At 42.5% G+C, this 20,356-nt stretch overlaps 2 protein-coding genes across 2 annotated transcripts; one reads left to right on the forward strand and one right to left on the reverse strand.

Annotated features, from left to right (window-relative positions):
* Positions 1-13,361: 13,361 nt before the first annotated feature.
* On the reverse strand, positions 13,362-14,324 carry LOC100751281 (olfactory receptor 7C2). The gene has a single exon (XM_027419581.1). It carries the CDS (start codon positions 14,322-14,324, stop codon positions 13,362-13,364), a length of 963 nt encoding a protein of 320 aa, XP_027275382.1.
* Positions 14,325-15,885: 1,561 nt separating this feature from the next.
* On the forward strand, positions 15,886-16,405 carry Fam89a (family with sequence similarity 89 member A). Its single transcript, XM_027419580.2, is given in 5 exon segments — positions 15,886-15,919; positions 15,922-16,007; positions 16,010-16,079; positions 16,082-16,364; positions 16,366-16,405. Coding segments are annotated over 5 exon segments (513 nt in total).
* The last annotated feature ends 3,951 nt before the right edge of the window (positions 16,406-20,356 follow it).

A 20,356-nucleotide genomic window follows, 5' to 3' on the forward strand; every position in this document is an offset into this window, starting at 1 on the left:
AAGGCCACCAATTAAAATCAACAAAGGCACAACTCATCAGGGCTGGGTTGGGCTAAACCAGATAGATGTGTTTCCAGTCCCTTTCTATCGAAGTCATGAAAACCAAAGACTTCTTCTCACAGCAATATGTGGCAGCATGCACAGTGCACTGATGTCTTAGCTCCATTTTCTTTTGTGACAAAATGCCCAGGCAAAAGCAACTTGAGGGTAAAGGGTTTATTTGGTTACATTCCACAGTTGCAAGGAAGTCAAGGTGGCCGGAAGTTGAAGCAGTTAACACATCCACAGACAAGAGCAGAGAGAATGAATGCCCCTCACTTGTGCTCAGCCTGCTCCTTTCATTTTGTCAAGTTTAAGATCCAGCCCATAGAACTGTGTGGTCCACATTCAGGGTAGATCTTCTTATCTCAAATAACTCAATGAAAATCACTCACATGCCCACAGGAAGACCCTATCTCCACAATTTCTCATTGAGATTTCCTTCCAGGCAATTCTAACCTATCAAGTTGACAACTAAGACTGAAAACCATTAAGAAGCTCACCTGAACCCTGAGGTCATGTCACATAGGCATGAAACACACACTGACTTAGCATTTTTTCAGTCTCTGAAATGAACAGTCCAGTGCACGATGGTCCAGGGCACCAAGTGCATACCAGAAGGCATAACCCTCACGGTCAGCATATACATTGTTTTCTCTGACACTTTTATCAGGAAGATTATGCCAAAGATCAAAGGTGTTCTAGTTTCACTTCTGTTGCTGTGGTAAATCACTTTGACTAAAAGCAACTTGGGAGGGAAAGTTTAATTGATGTAAAATTCCAGGTTACGGAGTGAAGTCAAGGCAGGAACTTGAAGGCAGGCCTGCTTCTATTCTCCAACCAAGGAGCTCAGTTTGCAGCCAAAGGAGTAGAGAAGAAACCATGGAAGTTTCTGCTTGCTGGCAGCAGATGTGTACTCAACTGGTTTCTTACATAGTTCTGGATCAACTATTGAGAGATGGTATTGTTCACAGTGGACTGAGCCCTCCTACATCAGTTAATAACGCATCTGTCTTAGTCAATGTTCTATTTCTGGAAAGAGACCCAATAATCATGGCAACTCTTATAAAGCAAAGCATGTAGCTGGGGCTTGCTTACAGTTTTAAAGGTTTAGTCTGCTTTCATCATAGCTGTGAGCATGGTGGCATGCAGGCAGACATGGTATTGGAGAAGGAGCCGAGAGCTCTACGTCTAGATCTGCAGGCAACAGGAAGAGAAAGTGACACTGGGCCTGGTTTGGGTCTTGAAACCTCAAAGTTCACCCCCAGTGACACACTTCCTCCCGAAGGCCATACTTCTTAATCCTTTCAAAAAGTGCTACTCCCTGGTGACCAGTATTCAAATCTGTGAACCTGTGGGAGCCATTCTTATTAAAACTACCACAACTCCCTCCTCCCAAATTCCAGCCAGCCAAGCTGATCTGGGCAATCCTTGAGTTGGAATTCCCTTAGGTGAGTCTAGGCTGTGTCAAGTTAACAGTTTAAACCAAGTAGAATGGAGGTCATAGCTCAAGAGATAAGTAAAGGCCAGCCCTCTATTTGGGTTTACAGGTTTTGAGCACCCTTTGCCCACTAAATTAACCTCTTTAATGTACACCAAGTTGGAAAGAAAGGAATTTCCCATAAGACAGGTTTTCGGATATAATATCACCAACCATTGACTCACAAGACTGCACTTATAACTCTATGCTGCCTCAGTGGATTCTGTATTTCTTTACAATCAGAGAAGGACATTGAATTATTTTCCTGCACTTTGGTGAACCTGGAGGGACACCAAAGACTTAATGAAAACACAAAGAAACAGTGAAATAGTTTGTTTCCTGTTACTATAACAATAATAAAGACTAGATAATTTATAAAGTAAGCAAGTCTGTATAAACTACTGAAAGTGGAAGCCAGAGGGGAGGGAGGGTGTGCACAAGGAAGACGGGTCACCCGAGAAAGCTAATGAGAGACATGTCCACAAGGAAGAAGGGTCACCCGAGGAAGCCCAAAATTAACTTTTGAAAAGTTAGGTGAAACCTAACTTGAATATTGTTTTCCAATAGGGGAAAGAAATCCAAGTACAGATATTCTCTTTAATGCTTTATATTCCTAAATTTAATCCTTTTAAAAAGATTTATTTTTTATTTTATGTGCGAGAGTGTTTTTCCAGTACACCATATGTGTGTAGTGCCCATGGAAGCCAGAAGAGGGTTCCAGATACTCTGGAACTGGAGCTACAGATGGTTGTTAGCTGCCTTGTGGGTGCTGGGACATGAACCCGAGTCCTCTGGAAGAGCACACAGTGCCATTAAATTTTGAGCCATTTCTTCAGCTACTGTTTTTTTAAGATTAAAAAAGTTCATTCTTCAAGAATTTTGTACATGTATTCAACATATTTTGAACATAACAACTCTCTATTTCCCTTCCAACCTATCCCAGAACCACCCTGGCCAAACCCCCTTCTCAACCTTATGTCCTCTTTTCATATCCCACTCAGTCCAATCAATGCTATCCTTGGGTACACTGATATAGGGCCTTCCACTGGATCATAGACAACCTACCAGGTGCCAATTTCCTGAAAAACCCTGACTTCTCATGTCAGCAGCCTTCACAAATGCTAAGGCTTTTCAGCTAGATATAAGACCATAAGCCTCTCTACCATATATGCTAAAATTTTGACTGGATTGATCTTATACAGGTATTGTGTAAGCAACCATAGTCACTATGAATTCATGAGTATATCGGTCCTCTCATGTCCAGAGAACACAGGGGGGCATATTGGCATCCTAACAATGACCACTTCTGTGGTAATAACTAACTATTCCAACCCCAGTGGCACTTTCCCAGACATTCTTCACATCTGCTTGCTGGCTATTGAAGCTTTTCTACCCCCTTTCATGATGTGCTCCAAGTCAAGTGGAGAGGGGGCATGGAATCATCGTCTTACTTAGGACTGAGTAACCCTCAGTGTATATTTGTTTTGATACATCCTCACATTATTCTTTAAGCAGCTGAGATAAGCCTGAAGTAGAAGCAATTGGGAAATATAGGGGGAAGGCTTCAGATCTAATGCAACCTATTTGCAACTGAGGCATTTATAGATTTTTTAGAAGTGGTCCTTGCAAAGGCAAGAGGCATTGTTAATAAAACTGACTCCAAGCCAGATGTGGTGGTGCATTTCTTTAATTCTAGCACTTGGAAGACAGAGTCAGGTGGATCTGAGTCCAAAGCTAGTCTTGTCTATAGAGCATGTTCTAAGACAGCCAGGTCTTCAAAGAGAAACCCTGCCTCTAAAACAAGACAGAATAAAACAAAACAAAACCAACCAACCAACCCCAACCAAAACCAACCAACCATCCAAACAAACAAAGGGCTCCACATTGGATCCTTAGGTTTTCAGCTCGATTTCAACCTTTAGATCTGCTCCATCCTGTCTTGTGTTCAAAGGTCTCTATCCTAACTACTTTGTGTGAAAGGGGTATGACAAGCCAAGAGGTAAAAGCATCCCCCACCCCCACACCGCTCTACTGTTGGAGCCTCCTTTCTCCTGCCCCAGTTTCTTCATGAATTTGTACCCCAAAAGTTGGGCGCCAGATGTTGCACAAATTCTCTTTGGTCTCAATAATACAAAATTTTGAGGCAGCTATCTGGGGGTGAAAGCTGAAAGATCAGAGAAGCAAAGTGACCAGTCACTAGATAGTTCTTACCTCTACCAATTATCAGATCAAAGGGGCCCCCCTGTCCTCAGACTGACTGCCTCAGACTGGTTCCTCAGACTCCATCCTCAGACTGACTGCCTCAGACTGCACTGCTCCTCAGTTTACTGCTTCAGACTGCGTAGACTGCCATGAGCTCCTGTCTTCTCCCACCTTATATTCCTTTCTCTGCCAGCCATATCCCTTCCTGTCTCTATCTCCTTAGTGCTGGTATTAAAGGCATGTCATTCCAAATGCTGGGATCACCTTTGTGTTGAGCACTATTTGTCCTTTAGACTGGATCAATTTCTTATAGCCTAGGGTGGCCTTGAACTAACAGAGATCCATCTTCCTCTGTTTCTCGAGTGCTGCAATTAAAGGTGTGCGCCACCACTACCTGGCCTCTGTGACTAACTAGTGTGGCTAGCTTTGCACCCTGATCTTTAGGCAAGCTTCATTTGTTAGATCATAAACAAAATATCCCCATAACATTAGGCTTCCATGTCATCTGCCAAATGCCCTTCAATTCCAAATTTGTCTCTCCCTGAATTCCCTCCTTCATCCTTTCCCCCCTTTTCCTACCTAATCCTCCCATTCTCATCCCCCCTCTGCTCCTAGTCCACCTATAAAGTCTGTTCTATTCCCCTTTCCTGGGAGATTCATGTGTTTTTCTAGTCTCCTTGGGCTCTCCTTGTTACCTAGCAGATGGGAGATGTTCTTCTGTACATATGTTTCTCTTTTTGGTTGATGAATAAAACACAGATAGCCAGGCAGAAAAAATAGGTGGGGCTACCAGACAAGGAGGATTCTGGGGGGAGGAGTAGAGAGGAGCTGCCAGAGAGATGCCATGTAGCTGCCAAGGAAGAAAGAAGATGGGTATGTCCAAGACCATGAGGACATACTTAGATTAATAGAAATGGGTTAATAATTAAGAGAGATCTAGCCAATAAGAAGCCCGAGCCATCAGTCAAGCAGTTATAATTAATATAAGTCTCTGTGTGCTTATTTGGGCTAAACAGCTGTGGGACCAGGTGGGACAGAACCTCCATCTACACCTGGCCTCTCTGGATCTGTGAATTGTAGTAAGTATGGTTATCCTTTACTTTACAGTAATATTCATTGGTGAGTGAGTACTTAACTATATTTGTCTTTCTAGTTCTGGTTCATCTAACTTGGCATGATTTTTTTCTAGTTCTGTACATTTGCCTTCAAATTTCCTGATGTCATTACAGCCCATTAATACTCCATTGTGTAAATGTACCCCATTTTCTTTATCCATTCTTCTGGTGAGGCACATCTAGGCTATTTCCAGTTTCTGGCTATTATAAATAGAGCAGCAATGAACATGATTGAGCAAGGGTCCTTGGGACACTTGGGCTGGGAAAGAAATCAGAGAAACATCACCCTTTACAATAGTCACAAACAACATAAAATATCTTGGAGTAACACCAACCAAACAAGTGAAATATCTGCCTAGTAAGAACTTTGAGTTTTTAAAGAAAGAAATTAAAGAAGGTACCAGAAAATGGAAAGATCTCCCATACTCCAGGATAGGTAGGATCAACATAGTAAAAATGGCAATCTTGCCAAAAGCAGTCTACAGATTCAATGCAATCCCCATCAAAATCCCAACACAATTCTTCACAGACGTTGAAAGAACAATTCTCAACTTTATATGGAGAAACAAAAGACCCAGGATAGCCAAAACAACCCTGTACAATAAAGGAACTTCTGGAGGCATCACCATCCCTGACTTCAAGCTCTATTACAGAGCTATAGTCCTGCAAACAGCTTGGTATTGGCACAAAAATAAACAGGTAGACCAATGGAATGGAATTGAAAATCCTGATATTAACCAGCACACCTATGAAGACCTGATTTTTGACAAAGAGGCTAAAGTTATACAATGGAATAAAGAAAGCATCTTCAACAAATGGTGCTGGCATAACTGGATGCTGGCATGTAGAAGACTGCAGATAGATCCATAGCTATCACCATGCAAAAACTTAAGTCCAAATGGATCAAAGTCCTCAACATAAATCCAGCCTCTTAGAATAGAAAGTGGGAGGTACCCTTGTATGAATTGGTACAGGAGACTGATTTCTGAACATAACACCAGTAGTACAAACATTGAGATTGACAATTAATAAATGGGACCTCCTGAAACTGAGAAGCTTATGTAAGGCAAAGGACACAGTCAACAAAACAAAACAAAACAAAACAAAACAAGACAAAACAGCAGCCCACAGAATGGGAAAAGATCTTCACCAACCCCATATCTGGCAGAGGGCTGATTTCCAAAATTTACAAAGAACTCAAGCTAGTCACCAAAACACCAAATAATCCAAGTAAAAAGTGGGGTACAGAACTAAATAGAGAATTCTCAATAGAGGAGTCTAAAATGGCTGAAAGACACTTACATGCTCAACATCCTTAGCCATCAGGGAAATGCAAATCAAAATAACTCTGAGATACCATCTTTCTCCTGTTAGAATGGCTAAAATCAAAAACACCAATGACAGTTTATGCTGGAGAGGATGTGGAGAAAGGGGAACACTTCTCCACTGCTGGTGTGAGTGCCAACTCGTACAGCCACTTTGGAAATCTGTATGGCGACTCCTCAGGAAAATGGGAATCAGTCTACCACAAGATCCAGCAATTCCACTCTTAGGCATATACTCAAAAGAAGCACATTCATACAACAAGGACATCTGTCCAATGATGTTCATAGCAGCATTATTTGTAGTAGCCAGAACCTGGAAGCAACCTAGATGCCTATCAACTGAAGAACGGATGGAGAAAATGTGGTGCATTTATACAATGGTGTACTACTCCCCAGAAAAAAAAAACAATGGAATCTTGAAATTCACAGTCAAATGGATGGAACTAGAAGGAACCATCCTGAGCGAGGTAACCCAGTCACAAAAAGACAAACATGGTATGTACTCACTCATACATGGATTTTAGACATAGAGTAAAGGATTACTAGCCCACAATCCACACTGCCACAGAAGCTAAGAAACAAGGAGGACCCTGAGAGAGACTTACATGGTTCTCCAGAGAGGGGGAAAGGGACAATATTTCCTGAGCAAATTGGGAGCATGAGGGGAGGGGAGAGGGAGTTAGGAGAAAGAGAAGGGGAGAAGAGGACATGAGGGAGCAGGAAAGTTGAGTCAGGAGAAGACTAGAGGAGAGCAAGAAAAGAGATACCATAATAGAAGGAGCCATTACAGGTTTAAAGAGAAATTTGACACTGGGGAAATGTCCTTAGATCTACAAGGATGACACCAACTAACAATATAAGCAATAGCGGAGAGGCTACATTAAATATCCTTCCCTGATAATGAGACTGATTATTGCCTTAAATTCCATCCTAGAGCCTTCATCCAATAGCTAATGGAAGGAGAAGCAGACACCCACAGCTAAACACTGAGCTGAACTCCTGGAATCCAGTTTCAGAGAGGGAGGACTGATGAGCAAAGGGATCAAGACCAGGCTGGCAAAACCCACAGAAATACCCAGACTCCCTGAATGTGGTGTCAGTCAGGAGGCCAGGCCAATATATGGGGCCTCTAGTAGTGGATCAATATTTACACCTCATATGCGAATGGACTTTGGGAGCTCATTTCACATAGAAGGATACTCTCTCAGCCTAGACACATGGGGTAGTGCCTAGGCCCTGGTCCAAATGATATGACAGACTTTGAAGATCCCCCACGGAAGGCCTCACCCTCCCTGTGGAGCAGAAAGGGGGTGGGACGGGAGGAGGGGAGGGAGAGGGAACTAGGATTGACATGTAAAACAAACTTTTTCTAATTTAAATTAAAGAAGAAAAAGAAATATAAAAAAGAAATGATAAGGTGTAAGCCAGGCTTGGTAGCACACACCTTTTATTCTAGCACTCAGTAGGCAGAGGCAGCAGATCTCTATGAGTTTGATGCCATCCTGGTCTACAAAGTGAGTTCCAGGACAGACAGAGCTGTTATACAGAGAAACCATCTCTCTTACTCCTCCCCTCCAAAAACAAAACAAAAGAACCCCCCCAACAACAAACTGATGATAAGGTGGGGGTATAATACCAGAATTTTTCATAATTCAAGCAAGGGATGGGACCAAAAGCAAAAAAAGTCAACACTGGGTAAGACATTTATTCAGCTGGGTTTTCCATGAGGGCCTGAATTAGGATGTCCAGCACTCAGGAAGAGAAAAACAGTAACCCCAGTGCTGTTGTTGGGGAAATCGAGGTGGAGACAGGCAGATCCCTGGAGTTCATTGGCTAGCCAGTGTAGCCAATCAGTGAGCTCTAGCTTCTGTTGAATATCGAGAGAGAGAGAGAGAGAGAGAGAGAGAGAGAGAGAGAGAGAGAAGAGAGAGAGAGAGAGAGAGATGAATAGCAATAAGAGAACCCAACATTAAATTCTGCCTCCCTGTGCTAGGACATCTCGTGCACCCCCCCCCCCCACTTGCTCACACAAGTCACAAATTTTGATTTGCTTGGGCAGAGTACTTAAGTAACAGCATCTTTTGCATTTGTCTGTAGTAGACACTAATATGGAAGACACTGACTACATGTTGTATTCAACATGTGGTTTATGTGTCATGTAAACAAGAGAACCTTTAGGAGCTGGAATGATTGCTCAGTGGTTCTTGCAGAGGACCAGGGTTTGATTACAAGAACCAACATGGCTGCTCCCAGTTGTCTGTAACTTCAATCTCAGAGGATCAGATGCCCTTTTCTACATCCTTGGGTACCAAACACTCATGTTGTGCACAGACATCATGCAAACAAAGCACTCATACACAGAAACTAATAAAAGAGACAAATCTTAAACATAAAGGCTTTATATTAAAGTGAGATTTGGAAAGCTCAAATTGATGAATACATAAAAATCATGAAATTCAGCTTCTCAACTTTCTTTGCCCCCCACTTTATTTAGGGTGACTAAAGAGAAATTTAAAATTAATATTGGCTTATTTGTATTTGCAGCATGCCTTTGTGTGTGTGTGTGTGTGTGTGTGTGTGTGTGTGTGTGTGTGTGTGTATTTGCATGTGTGTGTACACATGTGTTTGGGTGCATGTGTATGTGAGTGTGTATCTGCATGTGTGTGCACATATGTGTTTGGGTGCATGTGTATGTTAGTGTGTGTGTATTTGCACGTGTGGGCACACATGTGTTCGGGTGCATGTGTATGTGAGTGTGTGTGTTGAGGTGGAGGCTGATGTGGGAATCTTCCTTGATTGCTCCTCTTCTGTTAGGTTTTAGCAAATTGTGCCACTCTAAATCCTGTATTTTATAGGGGATTTGGGATAGTATGAATAAATACTTAATGGTTAGCTAACTATTCAGAAAAACAATATGAAAACCAGTTCCACAGTGGCTGTCTCACATTAGGGAGGTCCCAAACCCAATCGTTGCTCAGTCCACGAGGCTGGGTACCCAAGCAGTCCCAATCTGGCACCCCAAACCTGGAATGTTCCTGGAGAGCCACTGGCCCTCAGTCAACATTGGAACACCAGAAAGGCTGGCTCTAATACCAGCAGGAATCATTAGTAGCAAAGAGTAGCCAAACTTGATGGACAGAGGGATGCCGACACAGGCAAAATGATGAGGAATTTTCCTTCTGTCATGCCCCTTTTTATCTGGGCTGCTACCAGAAAGCACTACTCTCACTTGGGATGTGCTATCCTTCATAAATTAAGGCAATTGGGGGAACCCTTCAGGTGAGGCTTCCTAACCAGGTGATTCAAATTTGTGACAAGTTGACATTAAAACCAACCATCCCAGCATCTCATACTGAAAATGGACCATAATAATTTATTCCTTACAGACTGTAGTTTAGCATTGTGAGCAGAACAAACTCTTTTCTCCTTAAGTTGCCTGTGTCAGGGCATTTTATCACAGCTACAGAAATGAAACTAGAATAAATTACACAGTGTCATAAAATCATGGGTAGAAGCAAGAGGAGAAAGCATTGACAATTGAAACTACAAACAGAAAAAAAGAAAACTGCCCTGTGGAATAGCAGAATGCATGAAGAACCTGCTTGATAAAGGTTAATGTTTTTAATTTATAAAGACTAAAATATAAATCACAGAAAGATGAGTGCACTGATAAGGAAAGGGAAGAGTATTAAAGATTTATGATACGACATGTAAAATGAATACTCTTAGAATGCCCAGAATTTCCAACGTGGGAGAATAGAGGTATCTATGTTAGCTTAGAAAGATGGCTATGGAGGTTGAATAAAAGACTGTTGTGCAAGAGCAGAGGTCATGAGGGAGCAGAAGGGTTGAGTCAGGTGAAGAATAGCAGAAAGGGTATGTGATAGGTAGGGTTTTAGTTGTGGGGGTGGTAGGGGAGGACAGGAGGGAGAAGGGAACTGGGATTGGCATGTAAAACAATCTTGTTTCTAATTCAAATGAAAAAAATCTGAAAAAAATAGATATATAAAAGTACAATGATTAAAACCTCTGTTAAAATATATCTACTTTAAGTAATCAAAATTGTGGGTACTGAGCAAGACATGAAATTTAATCTTTTAAGGAAATTAAAACAGGCAAAAGTAGAAGAAGAAATTATACAGAGGACAAATGCATTTAAGAGAAATACTGGATGACAAAGAATAATAGTTTGTTGGTATGTGAATTAACTAGGATGTTAAGAACACTCAGAGAAGAGAATGTTCTGGGACATGGTTGTGATTGCAGCATACTGAGATGTGTCTTTTTCCTTGAACTGAAACTTTGTGCATTTAAAATAAAACCTCAATGATCATCCTTAAAAAAAAAAAGAAAAAAAGAGCCCCACTTGATAAAGCCAGCCAAAATTCCATGGGAGAAACTCATGAGACCCCATCCTTTAATGATATCTACTGGCAGGTGATGACTGCTGGGTAATGGAGAGTCATTCTTTAGGGTGTTACCACTGGTTGGTTTCCCGTTCTTCAGAGCATGGACCCACACCCATACATAAATGGGCATAACTCTTTGGACTCAGTGAGTTCTTAAAACAAAAGAAAAGAACATGATGTTGGAAGACAGATGTGTTGGGTTGGAGCTGGGTAAAGGAAACAGGGGTTTGGATATGATCATATTTCATTGAAAACATATATGAAATTCTCAAAGCATTAAAAGAGAAAACCATTAGATTCTGGTCACTAAGATTTCTCAGTTTGCAGCAGGAAGGTGAGAGTTACACAGAATTTGGTTTCAGAGAGAGAGGAAGTGAGGGAAGGGAAAAGAAAAATAAGTTTGGAGACACAGACTGGTTGCACAGACCATTTTAAGTGAACAGATGTTCCTCCTTGTATTGACCTGCTTGGACTTCAAGGCTCACTCATCGAGAGCCCTGCCTCATCCCTACCAGCTGCACAGCAGGGGCTCCAGTGGTGCTGTGTTTCACAGTCTTCCTTCCTTGGAAAACAGTTTGAATTTAGCTTTAAGTACTGGGAGGAAGAGGGGTCAGGTACACACCTACCACAGGACATGTTTTTTTTTTAATTATTATTATTATTACTATTATTTTGTTTGTTTCTTTTGAGACAGGATTTCCCTGTGTAGCCTTTGCTATCCTGGGACCCATTCCATAGACCAGCCTGGCCTCAAACTCACTCCTGCCTCTGCCTCCCGAGTGCTGTGATTAAAGGCTCGGGAAAGTGGCTCAGCCTTTAAAGTTGTTGTCACACAAGCATGAGGAAGTGAGGTCAATCTCCCAGGACTCTTATGAAAAAGATTGGTGCATGAACACATAATCCCAATGTTGGGAAGACAGAAAGATCTCTGGGGATAGCTAGCTCGCCAGTGTAGATGAATTAGCAATGTCCAGGTTCAGTGAGAGACCATGTCTCAAAAATAAGTGGAGAGACACTTATATCAACCTCTGCCTTGCACACATGTGCATGCGTACACACACACACACACACACACACACACACACACACACACACACACACCTCACTCTTCCATAATCTTGGCTCTTTACTGATGTCTCTTAGATCCTTTAGGTTTTGTTTATACAGTTTTTTGCATGTTTAGGAGTGCTTACTTTATTCCAAACAGTTAACAGTACACTGCACTTTGCTGTGTATTGCAAAACAGTCTTTTAAGTTTGGAATTATCCCCACTTTGCCAGTGAAGAATTTGTGGCTATGAGAGATCATATTACTTATATATGATGACACAATTTCGAAGGGAAAAAGTCTGGATTTGAGCCGAACATAAAATAACTCCTTAAGGGGGAATTTCCTGAGCCAATTACTAGAGTTTTGAAAACTAAAGTGCTTGTAACTGTCAATAATTCTTTAGTCTTGTTTATACATTCTTAATTTTATAGCTTGAAGGCTCCAATTCATTTGCCTTATCTTCAATTTCTCAGTCTCTCTTTCACCTCATTCATTTTATTAGTGAGATTTTGTTAAACATTGATTTATTGAGGTTTTAATTTCTAAAATTTTGATATTTAAATTTCTCTTTACTGAGTCCCTCTTTATATCCTACATTGGCTTCCTTATGTCATTTAGCTCTTTATTTATAGTCTCTTTAATTAATTCAAGAGTTTATAAACATCCTCTTTAATTTCCTAAACATTCTTATAATCATTCTCTTGAATGCTTTGTCTGGGATTTAATAAAACTCATTATCAAAGTGATTGTAGAATTGATAAGTTTGGAAGAAACCTGTTGCTCCTTCCTCCAATTTCTTGTGTTTCTACATTTGTGTTCCAGAATGGAGAGGAAGGGGACTCATGAGGACCCACCCCTAACTGAAGAGTTTTTGGGAACTGTTGGCTGCTGGGGGAGACAGAGTCATTCCTCTTCAGGCATGTGGCCACTGGTAGGTTGCCCATGCTCCTACAAATAGCCCCACACCAATGCACATGCTGGCAGCATTAACTGGACTTAGCAGGTTATTGAACAAATAAGAAGAGAAGTTGATACTGGGAGCAGGTCACATTGGTCGGGGTTTGGAGGAGAGTTTGAAGAGTAAAATGTGCGTGGGCACCTCTGTGTGTGTGTGTGTGTGTGTGTGTGTGTGTGTGTGTGTGTGTGTATAATGAATAGTGTTTGAATCCAGACCAGACTGTTGTTTAAGGCCCCAATACCTGATGCAGCCTCTTTTCTCTCTCACAGTTGCCAGAAAGCACCTCACTGAGGGCATTGCTAACAGATTTCTAGGTAGAAATAAACTCACATCACAGGAGATACTGGTGGCCACACATCCTGCTCCCTACCTTTCCCTCTGCCTGGGAATCACAGAGTCTGGATTCAGACTTGTGCTGTGAGCAGCCCTCCTTGCAATAAGAGACCTAGAATCTGTATCATGGGCCCTGATACCCTCTTTGGAGCTGCCTGTCTCTGGTGATAGGGCTTGAACTTTTCTCAGAGCCCATGTCACACCATTTTCTGCCTGCCTGCCTCTCTGTCCATGACGTTAATAACTTTTCTAATAAACTACTTAACCCCCAGATTTGTGCCAGTGTCCCTCTTAAACCCCTATTTGAGACCTTTGATATATGATCACATTTATGTGTATGCATGAAATTTTCAAAGAATAAATAAAACAACACAAATTTTATTTCTGGAGAAATGTAGTCTCTACATTAGATGATGGAGCATATGTTTTCCTTCTTCACTGAATTGATGTTTATGTGGGTTGTGCTATGGTTCCTTCACCAAGAAGCACCATCTTTCTGAGGAGTTTCCCCAAAGCTTTCTGCATGTCCTTGTTCCTCAGGCTATAGATAAAGGGGTTCAGCATGGGAGTGACCACAGTGTACATCAATGAGGCGATCAGATTCATTCTAGAAGATGACATGGCTGCAGAGCTGAGGTAGACCCCAAGACCATTGCTATAGAACAAGAAGACTACCAAGAGGTGAGACCCACAAGTAGAAAAGGCTTTGTACTTGCCCCCAGCTGAGGGAATCCTTAGGATGGAGGAGAAAATCTGATAGTAGGACAATAGAATCCCAGAGAAAGGAAAACCAGCTATGACTATAGTTATAGAATATACTACAATGTTATTGACAAGGGTGTCAGAACATGCGAGCTTCAGGACTTCAGGAAGATCACAGAAGAAGTGTGGGATTTCCATGTTCATACAGAAAGATAGCCTTAACACAGTCAAGGTCTCAGGCAGGGAACTCATGACACTGATTAACCAGGACACAAGAGCCAGCATCCCACAGAAGCAAGAATTCATGATGACTACATAGTGCAGGGGATGGCAGATGGCCACAAAGCGGTCATAGGCCATCACTGTCAGGAGTAAATTATCCAGGCAGCCAAACACAATGAAAAAAAATATCTGTGTGATGCAGCCTGTGAAGGAGATGAGTTTGCTTTGCGTGTGGATATTCAGCAGAGTCTTTGGTATGGTGGTGGAGGTGAAGCCGATGTCAGCTAAAGATAGGTTGGAGAGGAAGAAGTACATGGGCGTGTGCAGATGAGGGTCTGATATGATGGCCAAGATGATGAGCAGGTTGCCTGTGAGGGTGACCAGGTACATGGACAGAAGCAACCCAAAGAAGAAGGACTGGAGGTCAGCGTCTTCTGTAAATCCCAGGAGGAGAAAGTTTCTGCATCCCGTTTGGTTTTCTTTTTCCATAGGACTGCTGGGATTATCTAGAAGGAGAGGAAAAACAAACACAAAGTTAGCCTAAGTGGATTCTGTCAAATAACGTTAATATATTTTATTAAAACCCAAGGTATTAGCTGAGCGTTGTGGCACATGCCTTTAACCCCAGTACTTGGAAGGCAGAGACATGAGAATTTTTGTGAGTTCAAGGTCAGCCTAGTCTCAATAGAGAGTTCTAGAACAGCCTAGAACTCTAGCAGTAGATCAGGACCTGTCCCAGGTGCTTAGCTGGCTTCGGGAACCTGTTCCCCATGCTGGATTACCTTACTTGGCCTTGGTGTAGGAGGAGGAGCTCGGTCCTACCTCAACCTGATGTGCCATGCTTTGTTTAAGCCCATGGGAAGCCTGCCCCATTCTGAATGGAGGGGGAAGAGTGGATGGGGCGGGGATAGATGAGGGAGAGAACAGGAGAGGAGGGAGAGGAAACTGTGTTCGGGATGTAAAATAAAAAGGTTAATAAAATAAAATAAAAACCAAACCCTAAAACAAAACAAAAGAAATGAAACAAACAGGCCACTTCTCCAAAACAAAACAAAACAAAACAAAACAAAACACACCCAAAACACCTAAGGTCCTATGCTGGTGAGATGACTCAGTGTTCAAAGTGCTTTCTATCAGGACTGAGGGCCCGATTCTGATTTCTGGTGTGTGCACAGTGTAAGGAGAGCCCCAAGTCCTCCAACCTGTCATCTGACCTCTACACATGTGCCATGGCAGGCATATGCATCCATACACACAGAATATATAAATAAACGCAGGACTGGAGAGATGGCTCAGCATTAATAGCTCACACTACTCCTGCATACTATTCCTGGTGTCTAGGTGGAGCAGCTCAAAACCACCAGTTTTAGGAAATCTGATATCATTTTCTGGTTTCAGCCTGCACCTGCACTCTTGTACAAACACACACACACACACACACACACACACACACACACACACACACAGAGAGAGAGAGAGAGAGAGAGAGAGAGAGAGAGCAAGAGAGAGAGATATATACACATTTAAAATATGCATAATTAAAATAACTATAAGAAATCTTTAAATTAAATATAATAAAAATTTAATCCAACTTACCAAACAAACAAGATTCATGAGGGCACTGTGGCAGAAAATTTATTGTTACCATTCTCACCAAAACAAGTTGGCTGCAGACCAGACCGTGTTGTTCTCTGGAACTCGAGCTTCAGCATCACTCTGACAGTTGTTAGAAATGAGCATTTGCAAACCCTTCATACCAACTGAGCATCCCTGGTGGCAACTTTGGTGTGTTCTGTCTAATTAATGTGTGAATGGGGATTTTCTGAGTATATACTGATTTGTAATTCGTAAATTATTAGAAACCTTTTTTTTCCCCATTGTTGTGTTTTCTCTGTAATTTTGTACATGTCACATATTCTGGTCCTTGTGTAAGCCTGATCACAGTATTTTTCCTTTAAAAAATTAGTTTTCGGGGCGGGAAGTGGGTGGGGACCCGCGGTACCCCCGGGACCTCTGCTGTGTTGTGCGCTTGTGTCGGCACCGCGGCGAGATGAGCGGGGCAGGGTCTGCGGGCACTGCCCGGGGCTGCGCGTAGACGGGCTGCCACCGCTACCCAAAAGCCTGAGCGGGCTGCTGCACTCGGCGGCGGGTGGCGGCTGGCGGCACCTGGAGCGGCTGTACGGCTGTACGCACAGAAGTCGCTCATCCAGAACGAACTGAGCCGAGGGGCCGCAGGCGGTGGAGGGCGCGGGCTGCAGGGACGCGGACCAAGCCCCGCAACCTGGACGCCATGCTGGCGCTGTTGCGCAAGACGGTTGGCCTCCGACAGCTGGACATGTCCTTACTCTGCCAACTGTACAGCCTCTATGAGTCCATTCAGGAGTACAAGGGAGCATGCCAGGCAGCCTCCAGCCTGGATTGCACCTACGCCCTGGAGAATGGCTTCTTCGATGAAGAGGAGGACTTCCAGGAGCAGGGCTCTCCCCAAGAAGGCCAGGGCTGAGGCCTCCCCGGGACTTGTCACTACCTGTTACCTCTCCAGCAGTGACTGTGTTCTGGAGTCTATCTAACATCTCTAGAGTCCACCGGCACAGACTGGCAGCCTCTGTTTCTTTCTTGCAAGAAAGTACATCAGCCTCTTCGTGGTGGACAGTCTATGGGCACATGGGGACATGTACCAGTAGTTTATCTTGTGGGTATGGAGTTTGTTAACAAGTGGGACAGCCTGCTTAGGTGGCTGCAGGGTCTTCCCAGGCATGTTAGAATATCCTTGACAACTTTAGCAGCACTGATGGAAACACAAAGTTCCACATGGAAAGCCTTCACGTGTATTTTTGGGTGAGGTTGCTCTCAGCCAGCTTCTTCGTAGGTGGCAAGTGTGTTATACCCTCTTTGGTTTAGGAATGCCATGCTGGCTTGTGAAATATGAAAACCACCATTCCCCTGTCTGGAGTCCCCAAGGCAGCATGAATCTTTTCATGCTGTTACTGAGCTGTTAACCTCTTCACTCATATTTATTTGAAAGTTGCATCACTGACTCATGAGAGTTTTCTAGAAATATTTTCTAGGAAATATTCTGCCACACTGGTCTATACTTTTCTGCAACTACCAAAACTGACATCAGACATAGGTAGAGAGAAAAAGCATGAATGAATATACACTGAATAGAGGGAAAAAGCAAACAAACCTGGGACCAGCTAATATTTGTATCACTCATCAAAAGATGGTGACTGTTTATGGTTACAGACTCTGTAAACTTCAGGTTTAGAAAGCAATCCTTTCAAACAGTAGTTACCTGAAACCTTAATATATTTTTTGAAAAACTTTATGTATGAGAACTTCACACTGTAGCTTAAACTTGTATAAAATGCTCAAAAATTAGTTTTCATTTTACATGCAAACTCCAGTTCTCTCTCCCTCCCTTTCTCCTGCCCCTCCCAAGTTCCCCATCCCAACTTCCCCCTTCCGGCCCACATCCACTCCTCAGAGAGGGTAAGGCCTTCCTTGGGGAGTCAACAAAGTCTGGCAAACCAAGTTGAGGCAGGACCAAGCTCCTCCCTTCATCAAGGCTGAGTAAGGTATCCCACCATAGTGAATGGGCTCCAAAAAGCCAGTTCATGCACCTGGGATAGGTCCTGGTGCCACTGCCAGGGGTTCCCTGAAACAGATGAAGCCACATAACTGTCACCCACATTCAGAGGGTTTAGTTTTGTCCCATGCAGGTTCCCCAGCTGTCAGTCCATACTCCGTGAGCCCCCACTAGTTCTGCCAGCTATCTCTGGCAGATATTGATATTGAATATGTTCATATGATCCAGGAGCTCAGCCCAGTGCTTGGCTGTGGGTTACTGCATCTGCTTTCATCAATTGCTAGATGTAGGTTCGATAATGGCAATTAGGGTAGTCACTAAACTGATTAAAGGGGAAGGCCTGTTCAGACATCCTCTCCACTGTTGCTAGGAGTCTTAGCTGGGGTCATCCTTGTGGATTCCTGAGAATTTCTCTAGCACCAGGTTTCTCCCTAACCCCATAATGCCTCCCTCTATCAAGATATCTCTTTGATTGGTCTCTCCTCCATTTCCCCAACTTGGTCTCATGTTCCCTTCCCCCATCCCTCCATTCTACCCCTCCCTGTTTATCCAGGAGAAGGAAAATAGTTAAGATCCCCCTCTAAGGGCCCCCCTTTTTTACCTAGCTTCTCTGGGGTTGTGGACTGTAGCCTGGTTATCCTTTGCTTTACATCTAATATCCGCTTATGAGTGAATACATACCATGTTTGTCTTTCTGGGTCTGGGTTACTTTACTTATGATGGTTTTATCTAGTTCAGTCAATTTGTCTGCAAATTTTAAGATGTCACTGTTTTTAACAGCTGAGTAGTACTCCATTGTGTAAATGTACCACATTTTCTTCATCCAGTCTTCAACTGATGGGCATCTAGGTTGCCCACTTTTCTTGTAATCATTGTTTAGGTTTTCCTTATCTTGCCACTTTTGTTATACACATTCTATAAAATGTAATTTCTGAGCATGAAGAATTCAGAGTTTCTAAGTCTTAAATTCATTTTCCATTATCTGACTGTTTTTGAGGACTTTATTGGGAGGGAACTTCTGGGCATTGTTGATCTGTCACTGAGCTACATCTCAGCCCTCTGAGTCTCATCACATAAAAGTGTTCTACATGTAAGTTGCTCACTAAATCTTGTCCATGTGGACAACCCCAGTTCTCACTTGTCTATATTACAACTACAGTTCAGATTAATTTGAATTTTTTCTTATGACAATTTGTGGAAGCATTCTATGAGTTCTTAACAGTTCATAAGTACAAAGCAAGCAAGAAACCTAATAATAAAATAAATGTATAAAGCATACATACAGCTTTCACCTTCTTATCAATAAACTGCTCTAAATAATTATACATACAATTTTTTTTTGTTTTTCAAGACAGGGTTTCTCTGTATTGCTTTGGAGCCTGTCTTGAAACTCACCCTGTAAACCAGGCTGGCCTCAAACTCACAGAAATCCTCCTGCCTCTGCCTCCCAAGTGGTGGGATTAAAGGCATGCACCACCAATGCAATGGAAGACCATGGACCAGAGTTGGCAAGACTCACTTGGGATTTTTTCCCATGTCTCAGATCAGGAGTGGGTTCCAACTCAGCCCAGTGACAGGGAAAACAGAATGTGTCAAGGGGTAGTGGGTAGGTCCCCATCTAGGACTGATGTCTGGGGCACCACATGTTACAGGCCCACAGTATCTGGGCTCTATATCCTTTGGAGGATCAGGCCTGTCACTAAGAGTTCCTGAGGCACAAGATGGATGATGTCAGAAAAGGAAAAGGGGAAAAATGGGATTTGGGAGGCCAGAAGGTGGCTCAGTGGCAAAGGCACCTGTTGCCAAGTGTGATGTCCTGAGTTCAAACCCTGAGACCTGAGCAGTAGGAGAGAACAAGCTCCTACAAGTGTTCTCTGACCTCCACAAAATGCTGTGTACTACTTGAAAAGTAGTCTTTAAATTTATTAGATTTCATCAAATTTATGTTCATTCTGAAAAAGTATGTATTTTATTATTGTGTTAAAACTCTTGTTGAAGAAACAGACAGCTCTTCTTGAAATCAGTATCTTTCTTAGCAAAATTTTCTGATGGTTTTTAATACCCCAAATTATACTTATTGTTTGTTAATAGTGTTTTAGCATAGTTCAAAGTTGACACCAAGAATGATATCCCTTTATGATACACTTCTACTAGTGAAATAAAACAAAATTAAATATCAGTAGTAATGACAATAATAACAAAAATAAAATCTACCTATTTTGATGAGGTTTATTAGTTGTTTCTGGACTTTCTTATTAATTTATTAGTTTTTGTTGAAATTCATCACATTCAAGGGTAGAGAGCTGGCTCAGTGGTTAAGAGCACACACCAATCTTTCAGAGGCTGGAGTTTGGTCTCTGGCCTTTTCTCACACTGTGTGTGAGTGTGTTGTGTGTGGATGTGTAGGCGCCTGTGTGCCATGGTGCATATGTGGCTGTCAGTTTTGGCCTTACACTTGGTTGAGTCAGGGTGTGTTATTTGCTGCTGCATATACCAGGCTAGCTGGACTGCAAGCTTCTTGGGATTCTTCTAACTCTACCTCCCATCTTAGAGCAGAACACTAAATTCTAGACCACTCTACTGCATCACATGTTGACATGTGTTCTGATATTCTGAACTCAGTTTCTTACGATTATGTGGCAGGTGCTTACCAACCAAGCCATCTCCCCTGACACTGACATGTTTGACAGAATGAAAATAATTCAGTGCCTTCGGACAAATGATACAGGTGACTGAGAAAGAACGCTTTGAGAGATGCAGAGAGCTAAGAGAAGATTAATTTACCCCAGGAAGGTGAGAGATATCTGAATTAGATTCTATAAGGGGAGGGGATGAGTCAAAGCTGAGAGGAAAAGAAACTGAGAAAGACACTGGAGCTGATGGAGTGGAACACTAAGTGAAGAAATGTTCCTCATTGCACTGCACCTTTTTG

The sequence above is a fragment of the Cricetulus griseus genome, chromosome 5, assembly GCF_003668045.3.
Source record: "Cricetulus griseus strain 17A/GY chromosome 5, alternate assembly CriGri-PICRH-1.0, whole genome shotgun sequence".
NCBI lineage: Eukaryota > Metazoa > Chordata > Mammalia > Rodentia > Cricetidae > Cricetulus > Cricetulus griseus.

Coding starts and splice junctions, on each gene's coding strand:
- LOC100751281 (XM_027419581.1), bottom strand. CDS start 14,324: ATGGAAAAAGAAAACCAAACGGGATGCAGAAACTTTCTCCTCCTGGGA.